At 58.7% G+C, this 18,736-nt stretch overlaps 2 protein-coding genes across 2 annotated transcripts; both read left to right on the top strand.

Annotated features, from left to right (window-relative positions):
- The first annotated feature begins 143 nt into the window (after positions 1–143).
- THBS3 (thrombospondin 3) lies at positions 144–10,921 on the top strand. The gene is made up of 23 exons (XM_079929302.1): positions 144–991; positions 1,977–2,183; positions 2,734–2,990; positions 3,095–3,197; positions 4,008–4,034; positions 4,234–4,316; positions 4,406–4,457; positions 4,588–4,736; positions 5,109–5,249; positions 5,491–5,568; positions 5,943–6,095; positions 6,287–6,397; positions 6,492–6,599; positions 6,898–7,057; positions 7,391–7,509; positions 7,647–7,699; positions 7,982–8,175; positions 8,365–8,543; positions 8,653–8,701; positions 8,875–9,071; positions 9,316–9,488; positions 10,425–10,564; positions 10,651–10,921. The coding sequence occupies exons 1-23, from the start codon at positions 913–915 to the stop codon at positions 10,707–10,709; spliced, it is 2,871 nt and encodes a 956-aa protein (XP_079785428.1). The 5' UTR covers positions 144–912; the 3' UTR covers positions 10,710–10,921.
- A 2,492-nt stretch (positions 10,922–13,413) lies between these two features.
- MUC1 (mucin 1, cell surface associated) lies at positions 13,414–18,221 on the top strand. The gene is made up of 7 exons (XM_079901085.1): positions 13,414–13,509; positions 14,000–15,972; positions 16,072–16,127; positions 16,279–16,409; positions 16,561–16,682; positions 16,766–16,915; positions 17,876–18,221. Exons 1-7 carry the CDS (start codon positions 13,455–13,457, stop codon positions 17,942–17,944), a joined length of 2,556 nt encoding a protein of 851 aa, XP_079757211.1. The 5' UTR covers positions 13,414–13,454; the 3' UTR covers positions 17,945–18,221.
- Positions 18,222–18,736: the final 515 nt, after the last annotated feature.

The following is an 18,736-nucleotide window of genomic DNA, read 5'->3' as shown; positions in this document are numbered from 1 at the left end:
TCCACAGCGCGTTATGTTTGGAACCGGCCTCGCGCCTCCTGTTGCCATGGAAACAAAACAGGGGCGGTGGCGGCGGCCGGAGCGAGGCCGGGCTGGGCCTGAGTGGGGGAAGGGGAGGTGGGGCTCGCGGGCTGTTGCCTTGGTAACGGGAACAGAGGCGCCCCTCTGCTTCATCCGGGTCACGGCCTGTCCGCCGGTACCCCCAGTGTTCCCAGTCTGGCCCCCGGCCCCTGGCCTGTCCTTTGGTCTACTCCTGTCCTTGGTGTCCCTTTCCTCTTTCCTGATTTCTTCAACCTCACTGACCACTGTTTTAGACTCTCCCTCCAGTTCCCAGCGGACGCTTCCAGACTCGAAGTTTTCCTAGGAATGAGGGAAAAACGGAGGCGCAAGCACAAGTCATGCCCCCGCTCCCCCAATAAAGAGCACTTGCTCTATCCGAGCAGCAAACTTCATGCCATGCGGCCATCCCCTGGGCACTACAGCGAGCTAGTTTCGGCCACTCCCTTGGAATTCTCTCATGCCAGCTGTGGAATAATGCCCACTGTCTGGCACTGCCCCGCCAAGGGTTCCTGCCTTCCCCAACTGTGGCTTCCAGAAAACAGTAGCATTCGGTAGCAGCCCCCAACAGCGAGATGCCGGGAGAGAGGGAGGCACCTGGGGGAGAGCACCATTAGGAAGAGGCAGGAGGCAAGGAGGCCTCCAGGACTCTTCCCCAGTGCCCCTGGTTCCCGGAGCTGGGTATGCCTCCAGGGTGATTGGCAGCTCTTTGTTTCAGCCCCCCCCCCTCACCGCCTGCCGGCCCCCCCTTCAACTCCCCCTTCCAGTCCCTCCGCCCCCCCGCTCCTGCTCTCCGCCTAGCCTTTTCCCCTCCCAGCCGCCTGCCTGCCAGGGGTAGTGAGCCGGCTGAGCGGCATGGAGACGCAGGAACTTCGGGGGGCCCTGGCTCTTCTCCTCCTTTGCACTTTCACATCTGCCAGTCAGGACCTGCAGGGTAAGCCTGTACCAATCTTCTTAGCCCCCTCTCTGCCTCCTCCCCTTTTGCCCCCAGCCTAATAGCAGGGAGCATGTGGGCAAAAGGAGAGGGGAGAGTCCTGACACTGAATCAGAGAGAAGAGTTGATGAAATTATGGCCCTTTGGGGAGGAGTTGACACCAGAAGGTGGTGGATGAGTGGGAGCTGGCCAGGGCAGAGGACTCAGGAGCTGGATGCTAGCTAGGGCTGCCTGGCTGGGTTGGTGTCTGAGCAACCCCAGGCACCCCAGGGTTTGGGAGAGCAGCTCAAAGGTGGCTTCTTTCACCCCTGGGCTCCTGGCTACCTAAGAACGGGATGGGGGGGTGGGGACCGAGAGGTCTGGGCCCTCCTGGAGGTCTGGTGGTAGGATGGGCCTGTGGCTGTGGGAGAGGTAGCTGGAGCAGATGACACAGGCACAGATTCTTTGCTGGCTGGAAGGGAAACCACAGATTGGCCAGGACGCAGGAGGCAGAGGAGCTGGGTCGTACGTTCCTGTAGGAGAGAGCCAGACAGTAGGAGGGTCGGAGCCTTCAGTGAGCAGCTGTTCTCATCCAGAGCGAGCATGCTGAACCCCCAGGATGGGAGGAGGGGCACTAGGGTGTGGAATGAGCCAAACCCAGCCGTGTAAAGAGAAACTGCCTTCCTATTTCTGTGCTGTGGGCACCAGGTGCTACTCCTGCCTGGGATCAACACAGTGACTCCTTTGCGCCACCTGGTGGGAGCATCTCAAGTTTGCGGGGTGCTGTTTCTGTATTTCCAAGTGAGCCTCAGGCCTGCTGGTTCCCAGAGTGGCAGTAAGGAAGGCACAATGCCTTGTCCTCTGATGGCGACAAGGGCTGAATTTCCAGGAGGTGACTAACACTGTCGGGTGGTGATGAAGGATGCCCCACCCCCGAAGGCTCAGAGGAGAGAGCAGGCCTTAGCATTTGACAGGGCTCTGACCTTGATCATCCCTGCGTGACCAGTGATTGACCTGCTGACTGTGGGCGAGTCCCGGCAGATGGTAGCTGTGGTGGAGAAGATACGGACAGCCCTGCTCACTGCTGGGGACATCTATCTCTTGTCCACCTTCCGCCTGCCCCCCAAGCAGGGTGGTGTCCTCTTCGGCCTCTACTCTCGCCAAGACAACACACGATGGCTGGAGGCCTCTGTTGTGGGCAAGATCAACAAAGGTGACTGGTGGGCATCTCCTTTCCTGCCGTGGTGACCCCTTTGAGCACTCTTCCTCAGCCCCACTCTCAGATCCCTCTTAATTCTCCTTGGGCTCCAGTGGGGACCGTGGACCCATCAGGCTGTGTCCAGGCACCAGGGGCACCTGGTGCTTAGGAGGTGCCTCAGGAGGCCAGGCACCCAAACAATAGGGTGAGGCATCTGTAGGAATGGGAGTTGTATGTGGGAATGCCTGGGGGGAGGGGAGACAGTTCAGATCCCTGTGTCCCAGGGATCAGATCACTGGGACGGTTCAGTGGGTACAGAACCAGCTGCCACCCTAACGGGAGAGAGTGATCTGATGACACTGAAGACTAAGAAAGTCCTAGTCTTTGAATCAATTTGGAAAACATTTTTCGTGTACCTATTATGTACAAGGTGTTGAGAGATACATAGCTGGATAAGGAATGATAGTCCTAGAGATGTGGTATTCAGAAGAATTGATCCATCCCGTCTCTCAGCTGGGAGATGGGATGGGGGACGGTGCGCATACTGACCTCCCCTTCTGGGCAGTGCTGGTGCGGTACCAGCGGGAAGATGGCAAAGTCCATGCAGTGAACCTACAGCAAGCAGGCTTGGCTGACGGGCGCACACACACGGCTCTCCTGCGACTCCGAGGTCCGTCCAGACCCAGCCCTGCCCTGCATCTCTATGTGGACTGCAAACTGGGTGACCAGCATGCTGGCCTTCCGGCCCTGGCCCCCATTCCTCCAGCGGAAGTCAGTGGGCTGGAGATTAGGACGGGACAGAAGGCTTATTTGAGGATGCAGGTGAGCAGGAAAGGAGGACCCCCTGAGTGTCTGTGAAACAGTTTGCACCGGTGGGAGGAAGAATTGGTAGGTCCTCCCACCCTACTCTGTTTCTGTCCCCCCAGGGCTTCGTGGAATCTATGAAAATGATTCTGGGCGGGTCCATGGCCCGGGTCGGAGCCCTGAGTGAGTGTCCGTTCCAGGGGGATGAGTCTATCCACAGTGCAGGTAACACAGACTTCTGTTAGCTGACATCCTGGACCCCAGGTCCCTCCCATCCTCTTGACCTCCCTCCCCCTTAACAGCAGTTCTTTCGGCTCACCTATTCCTGGGGATTCTGACTCTGTGACCCCAAATCTCCTTCACCTCCGACTCTATGATCTCCAAATAATACCATCCCAGCAGGAGGTGTGGGTCAAAAAAATCTCCTTTAAGGTCATCCCACCTACCAGGGTGGCCAGAAAAATAAAATGATCCAAAAAAAGAATATAACTCTGAAGAACTCTGCGTGGGGGTGAGGAAGTTAGCTGCTTGGTCTTTCTTGGTTGACCGAGCTAAGGGTCTTGAGTCTTTTTTAGCTCCCACTGGCATCTGTCACCTACCAGCCATTTCCCTAAGCACTGCCCATCTGCCTGGTCTCTCTAACAGGGATGCTCAGAGGCTCTTACCTAAATAAAATGTCCACTTCTCCCAGATATTTCAAAGAGCTCTTGTGGTGGAAGCTTGGGAGGGAGGAAATGGAATGTACTGGGGCCCTGGCCCTGCTTCGGGTCACCTCTCACTTGGATCCCTTCTGCCACTACCATGCCCAGGAACAGGAGGATTTGGGTTTCGACTATCTGTGAGGCGGCTCCCTTAGAGGGACCCTCATCCAGTGGAGGGGGCAGGTGCTGCTTGCGCATCACCACTGCCCTCCTACCATTCGACACCACATCTTTATTCCAAGACTCCAGCCCTTTGTTCCTGTTCCCTCCCTCCTCCTTACCAGCCAGGCCCCTCCTCACATGTCCACCCTTTGTGTTTTCTTGTCCTCTCTAGTGGCCAACGCACTGCACTCCATCCTAGGTGAGTAGGCCTCGCTGAGGTGAAGGGGCATGAGGATGTGGGGGAGGAGCAGCTGCCTGAAACTAAGTCCTTTTCCGCCAGGAATGGGGTGGGGTTTAAAGATGGGTGGGCAGCAGTGGCAGCACCTGGCTTATTACCCAGAGAGGGCCCGGGACTGGTGCCCCAGTTCTGAGCCTCTCTGCACCCTGGACCCTGACAGGGGAGCAGACCAAGGCGCTGGTCACCCAACTCACCCTCTTCAACCAGATCCTGGTAGAGCTGCGGGATGACATCCGAGACCAGGTTTAGTGGGCCGGTGAAGGGTGGCGCTGATTCTGGGGTGGGGTGGCAGATGCCAAGAGCTGACTCCGCCCCATCCTTCTGTCTACCAGGTGAAAGAAATGTCCCTGATCCGAAACACCATCATGGAGTGTCAGGTGTGCGGTGAGTAGGAGAGTAGGGGAGGGCTCCAGGTGGCATCAGTGTGCTCCCCACCCCAGGGCTTTGGCCTCCACTTCTGGTGAATTAAATGGTGACTTCTAGGTGACTCTGACTGTGCCCACCCCCCACCCAGGCTTCCATGAACAGCGTTCCCACTGCAGCCCCAACCCCTGCTTCCGAGGCGTGGACTGCATGGAAGTGTATGAGTACCCCGGCTACCGCTGTGGGCCCTGCCCCCCTGGCCTACAGGGCAACGGCACCCACTGCACAGACATCAATGAGGTGGGTGAGGACCCTTTCTGGAAGGGCACAGAAAGCTGGGGTGAGGGAGTTAGGAGAGGCCCAAGAAGGTGGGGTGAATGTTGGTCAGAAGCAGAGGAACCCTGGGTTTAGGAGAGGCTGGAGACCAGAAAATACATATGAGAAGGGAGGGAGACAAGTCTGGGATGAAGACTGCAGGGCCACGCAGGGAAGGAGCTGGGAGAGTGGCAGGGGCATTTTGAGAGGGCTGGCTAGGAGGGAACCCACAGGAGGCTGGGGGTGGGATCAGAGCATAGATGAGGTTGGGGAGGGGAGGCCTGCAAACAGGGAGACCAGGAACAGTGGTCCTGGGATCACAGGCAGGGGCCTGACCTCTTCTCGTCTGGTCCCCAGTGTGCTCACGCGGACCCTTGTTTCCCGGGCTCCAGCTGCGTCAACACCATGCCTGGCTTCCACTGTGAAGCCTGTCCCCGAGGCTACAAAGGCACACGGGTGTCTGGTGTGGGCATCGACTACGCCCGGGCTAGCAAACAGGTCAGGTTGGGTAGAGTCCGTGGACAAAAGATCTTGGCTTTGCAGGGGCGGGGGGCTTCTGGGTTGGATGTGGAGCCCTTGTGATAAATGGGATGAGGCTCCTGGCTCATCTGCCAGCTTCGCATTGGTTTTCGGTCTGGGCTTCATGTCCATGTTCAAAGATAAAGCCACACCAGTGCTCTCTCCTGTATCTGAGGAGACCCACCGTAGGTCTGGTTCTACCCAAAGTCTGCCCCTTCAGGTCTGCAACGATATTGATGAATGCAATGATGGTAACAATGGTGGCTGCGACCCAAACTCCATCTGCACCAATACTGTGGTGAGCTGAACACCTGAGTGTCTGGGTGGTGGGAATGTGCAACCCCCTCTTCAGATTTCCTGCTTCCCCTCCTCCTTCCCTAGGACATTACATGTGGTAGGTGTTCAACACGGACCCGGTTTGGAATTCTGACTCTGCCTCTTACTAGCCATGGCCTTTAGCAAGTTATTTACCTTTTCTGAGCCTCAGCATCCTCGCTTGAGAAATGGGGCTATTACCCTCCTTAAAAAGTTGTGAGGAGAACCTAAAGGAGATAAGTAATGGACCTGTCCTATTAGCTGTGAGGGTCCCTCCTACACCCCTCAGGGGATGGGGATGTTGCTGGTTGTGGTGGGCTGACCCTCCTTCCTGAGACACAGCCTCCCTACTCTTAGGGTTCTTTCAAGTGTGGTCCCTGTCGCTTGGGCTTCTTGGGCAACCAGAGCCAGGGCTGCTTCCCAGCCCGGACCTGCCACAGCCCGACCCACAGCCCCTGCCATGTCCACGCGCACTGTCTCTTTGAACGCAATGGTGCAGTGTCCTGCTCGGTGAGCTAGGCCTGGGGCTTGGAAGAAAAGGGGTGTGTGTGTGACCATGTTTAGGGACTGGTATGGGGGCTTGCATGGGAAAGGGAGGTGGGCCCAGGCCCAGAAACTGGTTGGTGAAAATAGAGCCTGAAGAGGGTGGGGTGTGGGGAGCCAGCCCAGACCACTAACTCCCACCCTTTGTGTTGCCCCAGTGTAACGTGGGCTGGGCTGGGAACGGGAATGTGTGTGGACCCGACACAGACATTGATGGCTACCCGGACCAGGCGCTGCCCTGCATGGACAACAACAAACACTGCAAGCAGGTGCTGGGGGCAGGCGGGCAAGTGAGCAGGATAGGGCACCCCAGGCTGGGATAGGACAGAACTCATCCATCCATTTCCTCCCCTTGACCTTTAGGACAACTGCCTTCTGACACCCAACTCTGGGCAGGAAGATGCTGATAACGACGGTGTGGGGGACCAGTGTGATGATGATGCTGACGGGGACGGGATCAAGAATGTTGAGGTGGCTCCCAGATGTCCTGACCTTTCCAGCTTCTCTGTGACGCTGTTGCCTTGTCCCATAACCCTGTCCTCCATTGGCCACTGGCAGCTCCTGAGGAGGGGCCCTAATACTCCGCGTTAGGGAGCCATAAACTTGGTGCCCACGATGAGGCGGACTACAGGGAAGTTGGGTGGGTGGGACGGAGCCAAGCAGGTGGGTCATCACAGGAGTGGTGATTGTAGACAAGGGTACAGGGATGAGGAAGATGCGAGGTGGCCAGTGGTTCAAGGGAGGCCTGACTCTTTCCCTCCCACCTCAGGACAACTGCCGGCTGTTTCCCAACAAGGACCAGCAAAACTCAGATACAGATTCATTTGGTGATGCCTGTGACAACTGCCCCAACGTTCCCAACAATGACCAGAAAGACACAGATGGCAATGGGGAAGGGGATGCCTGTGACAACGACGTGGATGGGGATGGTGCAGGCCTGGGGCTGGGGGGGGTGGCGCGTGCTGGGAAACCTCTAAGAATTTGGATATGGTGGGAATGAAGCGGGGAGGCTGAGAATTCGGGAAGGGCAATGCTTGGGGGAAGTCAGCCTGGGTGAGAGATTACCTGTGGCAGATGTCAGTGGGAACGTGAGGGAGGGTGTGGGGTTAGGCAGGGAGTGAGCAAGAGGATAAGACAAGCTACAGGCAGATTTCCTGACCAGCTGTCCTCTGGATGGGAGATAGAGCTCAGGGCTTTCACCAACCTAGAAGACAGAGTGATTCGTTCTGGTGATAACCTTGTGTTACCTGCATATCTTCTAGGCATCCCCAATGGATTGGACAATTGCCCTAAAGTCCCCAACCCCCTACAGACAGACAGGGATGAGGACGGGGTGGGAGATGCTTGCGACAGCTGCCCTGAAATGAGCAATCCCACCCAGGTACAGGGGAATGGAGAGGGCAGGGAAGGGGTGGGGTGACTGGTGGATGAAGCCCAGCCCTTTGGATGGGAAGTGGTCAGGTCACCCTCTTTAGAGTTATCAAGAGGAGATGGTGAGAACGGGTCCCTCTCTCTCAGACAGATGCAGACAGCGACCTGGTGGGGGATGTCTGTGACACCAATGAAGACAGGTAGGGTTTTGGCCAAGAGATGGCAAGTTAGGGGATACTTTACTTTCCTCTAGTATGTTCTCAATTCCCTCTAGGATCTAACTTTAACTCTCCACTACTATCGAGTAGCAGGTCATTCCCATAGTCTACCTTCCATTCTTACTGCTGGACCTTCACCTCATCTGGCTGACTGCAAGGGGTCTGGCTGAATGCAGGGTAAACCCCAGAGAGACTCCTAAGCAGAAGAGTGGGGAAGGATGTGGTACCTTTAAAAGCCTTTATTAGGTGCCTTTTTCTGGACAGTGATGGCGATGGACATCAGGACACTAAGGACAATTGCCCACAGCTGCCCAACAGCTCCCAGCTGGACTCAGACAATGATGGACTTGGAGATGAGTGTGATGGGGACGATGACAATGATGGTGTCCCAGATTACATGCCTCCTGGTCCTGATAACTGTCGCCTGGTACCTAATCCCAATCAGAAGGACTCAGATGGTAAGGCTGGAGTCCTCAGAGGATTGGGCTGGCATGGGCTTTGCTCAGGGAGAAGTGGCAGGCCTTGCTGGGGAGTGAGGGAAGGCAGGGTGGTGGAGAGAGGTCAACATCTCAAGGCCCGAGAGGTGGAAGTGTTGGCTACTGGCAGTGGCCAGGGCCTTCCTGAGGACCTGGCTTCATCCTGCCCAGGCAATGGCGTTGGTGATGTGTGTGAGGATGATTTTGACAATGATGCAGTGGTTGACCCCCTGGACGTGTGCCCTGAAAGTGCAGAGGTAACCCTCACGGATTTTCGGGCCTATCAGACCGTCGTCCTGGATCCTGAGGGTGATGCTCAGATTGACCCAAACTGGGTCGTGCTCAACCAGGTACTAGGGCAGTGGGCTGGGCGGGTGCTGTCAGGCCAGACTAGCAAGCAGGGCCTAAGGAGGGCAGCACACCTGGACCAGGGCTTTTGTCTTTACTGCATACCACCAGGGCATGGAAATCGTTCAGACCATGAACAGTGACCCCGGCCTGGCAGTTGGTATGTAAGGCACACCCAATTCAACAATTTCAATGACTTCCCAATGGAGGGGTCCTACAGGCAGAGGATGGAGCCACACATTTAGCAGGCGTCCCTTCCCATCCCCACCCCACAATGGGCATCAGTAGCTTCGCTGCCCCTGACTCTGATCCCATCCACCCACCTGCCCCCAGGATATACAGCTTTCAACGGTGTGGACTTTGAAGGCACCTTCCATGTGAACACAGTGACTGATGATGACTACGCAGGCTTTCTCTTCAGCTATCAGGACAGCGGCCGCTTCTACGTGGTCATGTGGAAGCAAACGGAGCAGACCTACTGGCAGGCCACACCTTTCCGGGCTGTTGCCCAGCCCGGGCTACAGCTCAAGGTCCCGCAGCTGCCCAGATTCCCCAATCCAGGGCCCTTTCCCAAAGGCTCCCCCACCAACCCTGGGGCCTCCCCCACTGCCTGAGTAGGGGGAACCCTCTTACCCAGACATCTGGCCTGGAGGTTGGCTCCCTGGGGCTCCAGAATATTCTCCTGACTCCCTTTTCCACCTGCACTTACCAACCTGCTGTCTTCCCTCGGTCGGGTCCTGGGGTTGACCCACTGTGTTTGCCGATGCCCCCTAGGCAGTGACATCAGTGTCTGGCCCAGGCGAGCACCTCAGGAATGCCCTGTGGCATACAGGTCACACCCCTGATCAGGTACGGCTGCTGTGGACTGACCCACGAAATGTAGGCTGGCGTGACAAGACTTCCTACCGCTGGCAGCTGCTGCACCGGCCTCAAGTTGGCTACATTCGGTGAGGGGAGGGGCTGAGCCCTCCCAAGGGACCCCAGGCCCAGCCTTCCCTTCACCTCTAGCTGGGACTCCCCAGTGACCTCCCCTCTACTCAGTGCCTTGATGCCATTGGGCCCGGACCGGGACCGCTTCTCTCTACCTCCCCTCTCACCACAGACTTGCTGTCCTGGCCCTGCTTTCTTCCTAACATCAGGCAGCTTGGGCTCTGGTGCTGGTGCTGCCGAGGACCTATAAGCAATGTTGGGCAAGTCCTTCTTTTTCTGTGCCCCATTTTCCCCTCTGTAAAATGAGGGTGCGTCTGGGAGCCTCCAAACCCCAGGCCAGTCTGTGGAGAGGCACATCACATCCAGCCCCATCACTGGGACAGCCCAGAACCTGCCTCATCAAAGTGTCTGACCTGGAAGGGATCATCATTTACAGAAGAGCTTACGGAAACCCAGACTCCACACCTCTTAGTAGCGAGGCTGAGGCTTCTCAGTTCAGCACTCTGTCCACAACTTTGCATTTCCTATTTGGTGGGGATGGCAGGGAAGGGAGGGGCAATGGCCAAGAGCCCAGAGTGCAGGGACTTGGGTTGGTTCCCCTTTAAGGTGCCTGGGGCTGCGGGGCACCAGGACAGGGGATGGGGGGGTGGACTAGAGCCTGGGAAGCTGGTGACTTCACCCCCCAGCCCATTGTACTCATCGTCATGGCAACCCAATCCTCGCTTGGAATGCGGCTGGTGCTTTGAGATGCAAAGGGGGCTGGACAAAGAGCCAGGGGCCCCAGGCCTGAGAAAAGCACCCCCCTTCCCTCCCCTTTCCTTCCTCCCTTTTCCCCACCTCCCTTCTCTCAGGCCTGGTGAGCCCAAGGGGGGTTGGGGATGAACAGGGCCAGGTCATGGTGGCACAGTGTCCACTGGCACCCTAGCACCAATGGACACCCCTATCCTGGACAGGGTGAAGCTTTATGAGGGTTCCCAGCTAGTGGCCGATTCTGGGGTGATCATTGACACATCCATGCGAGGGGGGCGTCTTGGTGTATTCTGCTTCTCCCAAGAAAACATCATTTGGTCCAATCTCCAGTATCGATGCAATGGTGAGGCTCCAGACGGAGATCAGCCTGACCTCTCCTGCCCTCATGGGAGTCACTTCTTCTGACCTTAATCATATCTCCTTTCTCAGACACAGTGCCCGAGGACTTTGAGCCATTCCGGAGGCAGCTGCTCCAGGAAAGAGTGTGAAGAGGTGGCCACCGGCTTCAGAATCCTGATTTTAGACCCTCAGGCCTTGGGGTCCATCCTGGAGACCCTGGGGTCTAATTTACAGCCCCTCAGCCAAACACAGAACCTCCTCTGGCACTCATCAGTTCAGCCCCAGAGGTGTGGTGACCCCACTGTTCAGGACATGAGAAGTTTTTGAGGGGTATTTCTCAGGCATTAACGCCAGGAAAGACAACAGCACGTTGCCATAAAGTTCCAATTGTTTTCTAAGCCAGTGCAATTACTTATTTTAGGGATTTTGCCGGGATAGTGTGGGGAGCAGGAAAAAACCTGAGGCGGGGAGAGGACTAGTAGAATGGAAGTTAGAGATCTAGAGAAGTTTGTCTGAGTTTGGGGCACGGTGAGGAAGGTGCTGGACAGGGGTTAGGTGAAGGACGGAGGTTAGGTGAAGGATGGGGTGGTGGTCGGAGGATGGCTAAAGTCCTCCCAGCCCCACTTACTCACGGTGGCAGCGGCGACACTCCAGTCTAAGAGCAGCCGGGTTCGAGAGCCAGGAGGGCTGGGGCTGCCCCGCTCGGGGTGAGGGGGAGGCCGGGGGGCCGAGGGGGCCGGAGGCCGGGACGAGTGCAATATTGGCGGGGGAAAGAACAACACTGCACCGCGTCCCGTCCCTCCCGCCCGCCCGGGGCCCGGAATCCCGCTCTCCACCGCCTGAAGCCGGACCAGCCCGAGAACCCGGGACGCGCTGGGGAGTTAGGTTCACCTTGGAGGCCAGAGAGACTTGGCGCCCGGAAGAGGGTGAAGGGGGTGGTAAGGGTGGGGGGAGAAGGGGAGAAGGGGAGACCGCGATATCCCGGAAGGCCGCTTTCAGACGCCGGGGCGTTGCGCGCGCTTGCTCTTTAAATACTCAGGCTGCGCGGCGCGGAGCCGTCGCCATGGTGACGCGTGTCCCAGCAACCGAACTGAATGGCTATTGCTTGGCAACGCCAGGGGTTGAAGTTTTGGGGCCGCCCACCTAGATACTCGCCCTTTCTCTAGCCGGCGGGTAGGGGTGCTTCCCCGCCTCCGGCCCGCGCTCGGGCGCGATGACGTAAACGCCCTCCGGCCCCGAGCCCGCCCCCGGGTCTGGCTGCCGCACAGTGCCGCGCCAAGCCGGCGGAGTCGCGCGCGTCTGGGATCTGTGGTTCCTCTCCTCTTTCCCGGCTTCCCTGCAATCCCGCCGCACCGAAGTGTTCTTAAAATTAATTTCTCAATCTGTTTTCTTTGGGGCTAAGAATTTTTTCCTAATGAGGACGTAATTGCTTCTGTCGGTCTAGACCGCAACCCAGGACCTCCGGATGGGACTCGATAAGCTCCATGTGCGCCGTTGTGGCCCCAAGTACTCCTTGGTCCCACATGTTTCTGCCCTTCAGAATATCACTTGGTCTTCCCAAATCATGCGCGCTCACAAACGGTTTTGCACCACCCCCATCACCTTGTGCCCACCGGCCCCAAATACCACTATGCTCCGCAAAGGATAGTTCCGTGCCCCTAAATACCATTCTGTCGCCCCACCTATTCTCTGCCTCATAAATACGTAACTAATCTGTCCCATTCTCCCTCCCACATTCCGCTGCCCTCGCCAAATACCTCGGTGCCCCTTCCGTGTTAACTCTGGATCCCACCCACTTAGCGCCATTTCCTCCAGACACCGCCCCCACGCGCCTGAGTCCCCTGCTAAAGCTCCCAGCCCCTCCGTCGATGGTACAGCGTGTTCCTCCCCTTCTTGTGCAAGCCACTGCTTCTTCCGGCCCGGGCCTGCCCTCCCCAGCCTCTCTCTGCCCCCACTTAGTCAGCGCCACCCAACCTCCTCTCCCCGGACGAGGCAGCCCCTCAGCCCGCTCGGGCAGGCCCGGTGAGGCTCCCGGTGACCGCTAGAGGGCAGGAGAGCCCAGCCAGCAAGCCGCCGCTACAAGGTGGAGGACTGGGAAAGCAAAGACCCTAGGGTTCGGCCGAACCCAGATTTCATATTTCTTTAAGTGGAAATTTCTTCCCCCGCCCCCTTCTCGGGAGAAAGTCAAAGAAGGAACTCAGGCTGCTGGAAAGGCCGGCAGGGGCCGGGACTGTGGGTTTCAGGGTAGAACCGTGTGTGGAACGGGACAGGAAGCGGTTAGAAGAGTGGGGCTATTCCGGGAAGTAGTGGGGGGGAGGGGGTCCAAAACTAGCACCTAGTTTACAGATTATGGAGCCTTCCCCTTCCTTCTCAGCCCCCAGAGTGGGACTCCAAGGGACCCAGGGAGAATGGGGCAATGGTGCGGGGGACCTGAGGATGAGCTTCCCGGCCTTGCCGTGCAGGACTTTGACCTAGCCCACTTTCTCTGTTACTTTTCTCACCTTGTCTGTTGTCCTGAGGCTAAAATAGGACCATGGGGACCCAGGTCAGGTTCCAGACTCCCTCCACCGCCTTCTGGAGCCAGGGAGTGGTTGGTGAAAGGGGGAGGCCAGTTGGAAAACAAACAGGTTGTCAGAGGGTTGAGTGATTGGAGCCCACTTACCCTATTTGAGGGGCCAGGAATGGTTGGGGAGGAAGAGGAAGAGGAAAAGGTAGGAGGTAGGGAAAGGGGGAGGAGGCGGAGCTTTGTCACCTGTCACCTGCTCTGGCTGAGCCTAGGGCGGGCATGGGGGGGGGGGACCGGTATAAAGCAGCAGGCGCCTGTGCCTGCTCCACCACACGCGCACTGCCTGCCTGAGTCTGTTCTGCCCCCTCCCCACCACTTGGCCACCACCATGACACCGGACATCCAGGCCCCTTTCTTCTTCCTGCTGCTGCTATTCCTTACAGGTGAGGGGCGCAAGGTGGGGAGGGGGTCTTCCCAGCCTTTCTGTGGGTTTTGCTTCCTGGGAGATGGCATCCAAGAGGCAGAAGTTGCAGACAGGGGTGGCCCAGTCTGTGCCAGAATAAAGAATAAAGGAGTGAGGCCAAGGACAGGCTGAGAAGAGACAGCCCCCCAGGAGAGTGGGTGCCAGGGGCAGGCGAACGTGCTGAAAAGAAGGCTGGAGGGGGTGGGGGTGGAGTCAGGAGAGGTAAATCTTAGGAGTGGAGAAACCCGACAAGCCAGGAGCAGACAGGTATGGGAAGAAGGAGGGAGGCTGCCAGCAGGGAGGGAGGAGGAGGGCCGACCTAGGGGCCACTCCCCAAATCCTCCTGGCATTACGTCTTCAGATGCCAGAGAACGTATTTTCTCCTTGTGCTGATTTGTCCCCCAACCCAACTCTGTAACCTCAACTTCTGACAGCTGCCACCAACCCTACACTAACAATCTTTCTTACAGTCTCTGCTACAACCAAAAGCACAAGTCCACAGACTTTGAGTGACCAAAGCCGTACCTCAACCTCTGCTGCCCCCACCAGCCCTGCCTCAGGCTCAACTGCCCCTCTGACCCACGGTGGTACCTCACCCCGGGCCACCAGTGGCGCCTCACCTCCGACCACCAGCCCTGCCTCAGGCTCGACTGCCCCCACCAGCCCTGCCTCAACCTCTGCTGCCCCCACCAGCCCTGCCTCAACCTCTGCTGCCCCCACCAGCCCTGCCTCAACCTCTGCTGCCCCCACCAGCCCTGCCTCAGGCTCAACTGCCCCTCCGATCCCCAGTGGTACCTCACCCCGGGCCACCAGTGGCGACTCACCTCCGACCACCAGCCCTGCCTCAGGCTCGGCTGCCCCCACCAGCCCTGCCTCAACCTCTGCTGCCCCTCCGATCCCCAGTGGTACCTCACCCCGGGCCACCAGTGGCGCCTCACCTCCGACCACCAGCCCTGCCTCAGGCTCAACTGCTCCTCCGATCCCCAGTGGTACCTCACCCCGGGCCACCAGTGGCGCCTCACCTCCGACCACCAGCCCTGCCTCAGGCTCAACTGCCCCTCCGATCCCCAGTGGTACCTCACCCCGGGCCACCAGTGGCGACTCACCTCCGACCACCAGCCCTGCCTCAGGCTCGGCTGCCCCCACCAGCCCTGCCTCAACCTCTGCTGCCCCCACCAGCCCTGCCTCAGGCTCGACTGCCCCCACCAGCCCTGCCTCAGGCTCGACTGCCCCCACCAGCCCTGCCTCAACCTCTGCTGCCCCTCCGATCCCCAGTGGTACCTCACCCCGGGCCACCAGTGGCGATTCACCTCCGACCACCAGCCCTGCCTCAGGCTCGGCTGCCCCCACCAGCCCTGCCTCAGGCTCGGCTGCCCCCACCAGCCCTGCCTCAACCTCTGCTGCCCCTCCGATCCCCAGTGGTACCTCACCCCGGGCCACCAGTGGCGACTCACCTCCGACCACCAGCCCTGCCTCAGGCTCGGCTGCCCCCACCAGCCCTGCCTCAGGCTCGACTGCCCCCACCAGCCCTGCCTCAGGCTTGACTGCCCCCACCAGCCCTGCCTCAACCTCTGCTGCCCCCACCAGCCCTGCCTCAGGCTCAACTGCCCCTCCGATCTCCAGTGGTACCTCACCCCGGGCCACCAGTGGCGCCTCACCTCTGACCACCAGCCCTGCCTCAGGCTCTGCTGCCCCCACCAGCCCTGCCTCAGGCTCGACTGCCCCTCCGACCCACAGTGGTACCTCACCCCGGGCCACCAGTGGCGACTCACCTCCGACCACCAGCCCTGCCTCAACCTCTGCTGCCCCCACCAGCCCTGCCTCAGGCTCGACTGCCCCCACCAGCCCTGCCTCAGGCTCGACTGCCCCCACCAGCCCTGCCTCAACCTCTGCTGCCCCTCCGATCCCCAGTGGTACCTCACCCCGGGCCACCAGTGGCGACTCACCTCCGACCACCAGCCCTGCCTCAGGCTCGGCTGCCCCCACCAGCCCTGCCTCAACCTCTGCTGCCCCCACCAGCCCTGCCTCAGGCTCAACTGCCCCTCCGATCCCCAGTGGTACCTCACCCCGGGCCACCAGTGGCAACTCACCTCCGACCACCAGCCCTGCCTCAAGTTCAGTTGTCATTACAGCACATGAGGGCACCTCTTCCAAGATTACCATGACCCAAGCCAGCAAGGGCACTCCATCCTCAGTTCCCAGCTCTTATACTCCCACCGTTTCTGCCAGCCACATTACCAGGACAACCGCCAGCAGCACTAACCAGAGCACAGTACCTCCCTATGCTCCCACCTCCTCCAGTAATAAGACTTCTCAGCAGTTGCCTATTAGGGTCTCCCTGTTCTTCCTGTCTTTTCGCATTACGAACCTCCAGTTTAACTCTTCCCTGGAAAATCCCAGCACCAGCTACTACCAGAAGCTGCAGAGAATCATTTCTGTATTGGTGAGTAGCTGCCTTTCCTCCACTGTGCTCCCCCGAAGCAGCCTTCAGAACTCTTTGAAGACCTTGCATCAAAACTTAGTCCTTTCCCTCTCACCCCAGTTTGTGCAGACTTATAAACAAGAGGATTTTCTGGGCCTCTCAGATATCGAGTTCAGGTACAGTTCTGGGTGTGGACTCTATGTGGGATGGGTGGATGTTGTCTTGACTGTGGGGAGGGGCTGGTGCGCTTGTGGTTGTGGGGGGTGGGGGGTGTGCTGACCCAGAAGCTGGGACCCACAGTTGAGTTGCCTGTTTCTCTCTGACCAGGCCAGGATCTGTGGTGGTAAAATTAACCTTGGTCTTCCGAGAGGGGACCACTGCCCACGACGTGGAGAGACAGTTTGGTCAGCTTGCAGCAGCAGCAGTCAAATGTAACCTGACCATCAGTGGAGTTAGTGGTGAGATCACCTCCCCAGCTGCCAGCCAGCACCACACTGCCCGGGACCCTGTCTCTCTCCAGCATCTAGATTCCTGCTTTTCCTCTTGGCACTCATAAGGGGAGGGTCACCTCCTTTGAGAGACTGCTCTGACCTTTGCTTTTCCTTTTAGTGTGTGATGCATCATTTCCTTCCTCTGCCCAGTCTGGGTCTGGGGTGCCTGGCTGGGGCATTGCCCTTCTGGTACTGGTCTGTGTTCTGGTTGCCCTGGCCATCATTTATCTCATTGCCCTGGTAAGTGCTCAGTCCCCAGCCCTGACCACAGTTCCTCTGCTAGAAGGAACCCCCATGCCCCCCATTACCTCCTATCTCCCCAGGTTGTGTGTCAGTGCAGACAAAAGAACGATGGGCAGCTGGACCTCTTTCCAATCCAAGATGCCTACCATCCTATGAGCGAGTACCCCACCTACCACACCCATGGGCGCTATGTGCCCCCTGGCAGTACCAAACGGAGCCCCTTTGAGGAGGTGAGGATGGCGGAGGGAGGCAGAGGCTTTGGCTGGCAGGGATTCTGAAAGAGTGCTGGGAAGCCCAAAGAACTTAGAAGAGGTGAGAGTGACAGTAGGCAGTGAGGGCCTGACAAGGCTGGGGTTGTGGAGGTCAGGTGAGTTCTGGGGGAAAGGCCTTGGGAAGAGACCATGGAAGAAGGGGGACCTCAGTAGGGGGTGCCCCCACTACCAGCACTCCCAGAAGAGCATTCACTGCTCCGCTGAACTGGTGCCGGGGCTGTTCACTGGGATGCCCAGAGGCGAAATGAGTGGGGCACTGCGCCCAGGGGAGCCCTTCATGGAAGGAGCACCTGTGCCCCAGCTTGTCTCCTAAGAATGGAGGGTAGATTGAGACAGGCTAGTGGGGAGGAGGGGTCTCTGAATTGGGGAAGAAGTCTCACCAAGCCAGGTGAGCCTGGGTGCCGGGTGAGGGGGAGGTTCTTGGGAATCTCCGGAGAAGCACAGACCCCTCCTCCCTCTTTCTTCCTTTCTCTCCAGGACCTAGTAAATAATTACTTGGCCACCTGGGGCTGGAAAGCCACTCCAAGTGGGGGAGGGGAGAGGAGTTTCCTTTTCTTGACCCCATTTTCCCTCCCCCTGGGGACTTCCTTCTTCCAGTTTTACAGACACACACACACCTCCTTGGGCTGGAGGAGCAGAGAATGGAGGGAAAAGGGGGCAGGAGGGGAAAGCAGGGGGAGCTGATGAGAGCCAAGGGGAGGGAGGGAAGGGGAGCTCGAGGAGGAGTGGCCCTGTTTACAGTCACCTGGCTGCCGGTGGTGACCTGCAGGTGCTCTCTCCAAATTAACCCTTTGAGAGCTAGTCAGGCGCCTGGACCATTCACCCCAGCCACGGGGTGCCATCCAGGGGCCTTGGGGAGGAAGCTTCTCCCAGGAAAGCTTCTGCCCCTCACCCTGGATCCCTTCTCCCCCTACCTAGGTTTCTGCAGGCAACGGTGGCAGCACTCTCTCTTACGCGAACCTGGCAGCCACTTCCGCCAACTTGTAGGGGCACGTTGCCTGCTGAGCATCCAGCCAGCGCCAACTGCCTCCCTGGGTTTCTTCACTGCTGCAGCCCCCGCCTTGCCCCCAACTCTGTTCTGGGCTGGTGAGCTGGGCGTTCAGGCAGGCTGCCCACAGTCTCCCTCACCTATCTTAGCCCTGGCGAAGCCCATCCGAGCCCCTGGGGACAAGCCTGAGGCAGTGGCTCCCAGGAGGACTGGCCCAGACAGCTCAGAGATGGGAGTGGGAACCTGAACATGGCTGAATAAAACTCGGGCCTCCTCTGCGCTGACCGCCAACTTTTTTTTTTTTTTTTTTTGCGGTACGCGGGCCTCTCACTGTTGTGGCCTCTCCCGTTGTGGAGCACAGGCTCTGGACGCGCAGGCTCAGCGGCCATGGCTCACGGGTCCAGCCGCTCCGCGGCATGTGGGATCTTCCCGGACCGGGGCACGAACCCGTGTCCCCTGCATCGGCAGGCGGACTCTTAACCACTGCACCACCAGGGAAGCCCAACCGCCACGCCAACTTTTGATCTGTCTTCCGTGACCTGTTGATAGAGGGGCTGTCAAAATGTCTGTGAGGGGGTCTGGAAGAGACCTTGGGAAAGGAGAGGGAGGAAAGAAGGCCAGAGTGAGCGGGGTTCACTTGAGAAGTAGGTGACATCGGGGCGCAGGAGTGCTTGGTGGAAGAACTCGAGTCACCTGTCACCTCTCCTGCATGGTTGGCGGCGCAAGAGGAAGGAGGAAACGAAACCCAGCGGCTCCATCGGCCAGCGTGACCCGGCTCCGCCCGCACGCCC

This window comes from Stenella coeruleoalba (genome assembly GCF_951394435.1).
Source record: "Stenella coeruleoalba genome assembly, chromosome: 1".
NCBI lineage: Eukaryota > Metazoa > Chordata > Mammalia > Artiodactyla > Delphinidae > Stenella > Stenella coeruleoalba.
This window is presented reverse-complemented; position numbering and strand designations above follow the sequence as displayed.

Bases quoted from the DNA above. Each gene is read 5' to 3' on its own strand.
- MUC1 (XM_079901085.1), top strand. From the start codon at position 13,455: ATGACACCGGACATCCAGGCCCCTTTCTTCTTCCTGCTGCTGCTATTC. The intron at 13,510-13,999 runs GTGAGGGGCGCA...TCTTTCTTACAG, and splicing joins GCTGCTGCTATTCCTTACAG to TCTCTGCTACAACCAAAAGC. The intron at 16,916-17,875 runs GTGAGGATGGCG...CCCCCTACCTAG, and splicing joins AACGGAGCCCCTTTGAGGAG to GTTTCTGCAGGCAACGGTGG.
- THBS3 (XM_079929302.1), top strand. From the start codon at position 913: ATGGAGACGCAGGAACTTCGGGGGGCCCTGGCTCTTCTCCTCCTTTGC. The intron at 992-1,976 runs GTAAGCCTGTAC...CTGCGTGACCAG, and splicing joins TGCCAGTCAGGACCTGCAGG to TGATTGACCTGCTGACTGTG. The intron at 2,991-3,094 runs GTGAGCAGGAAA...CTGTCCCCCCAG, and splicing joins AGGCTTATTTGAGGATGCAG to GGCTTCGTGGAATCTATGAA.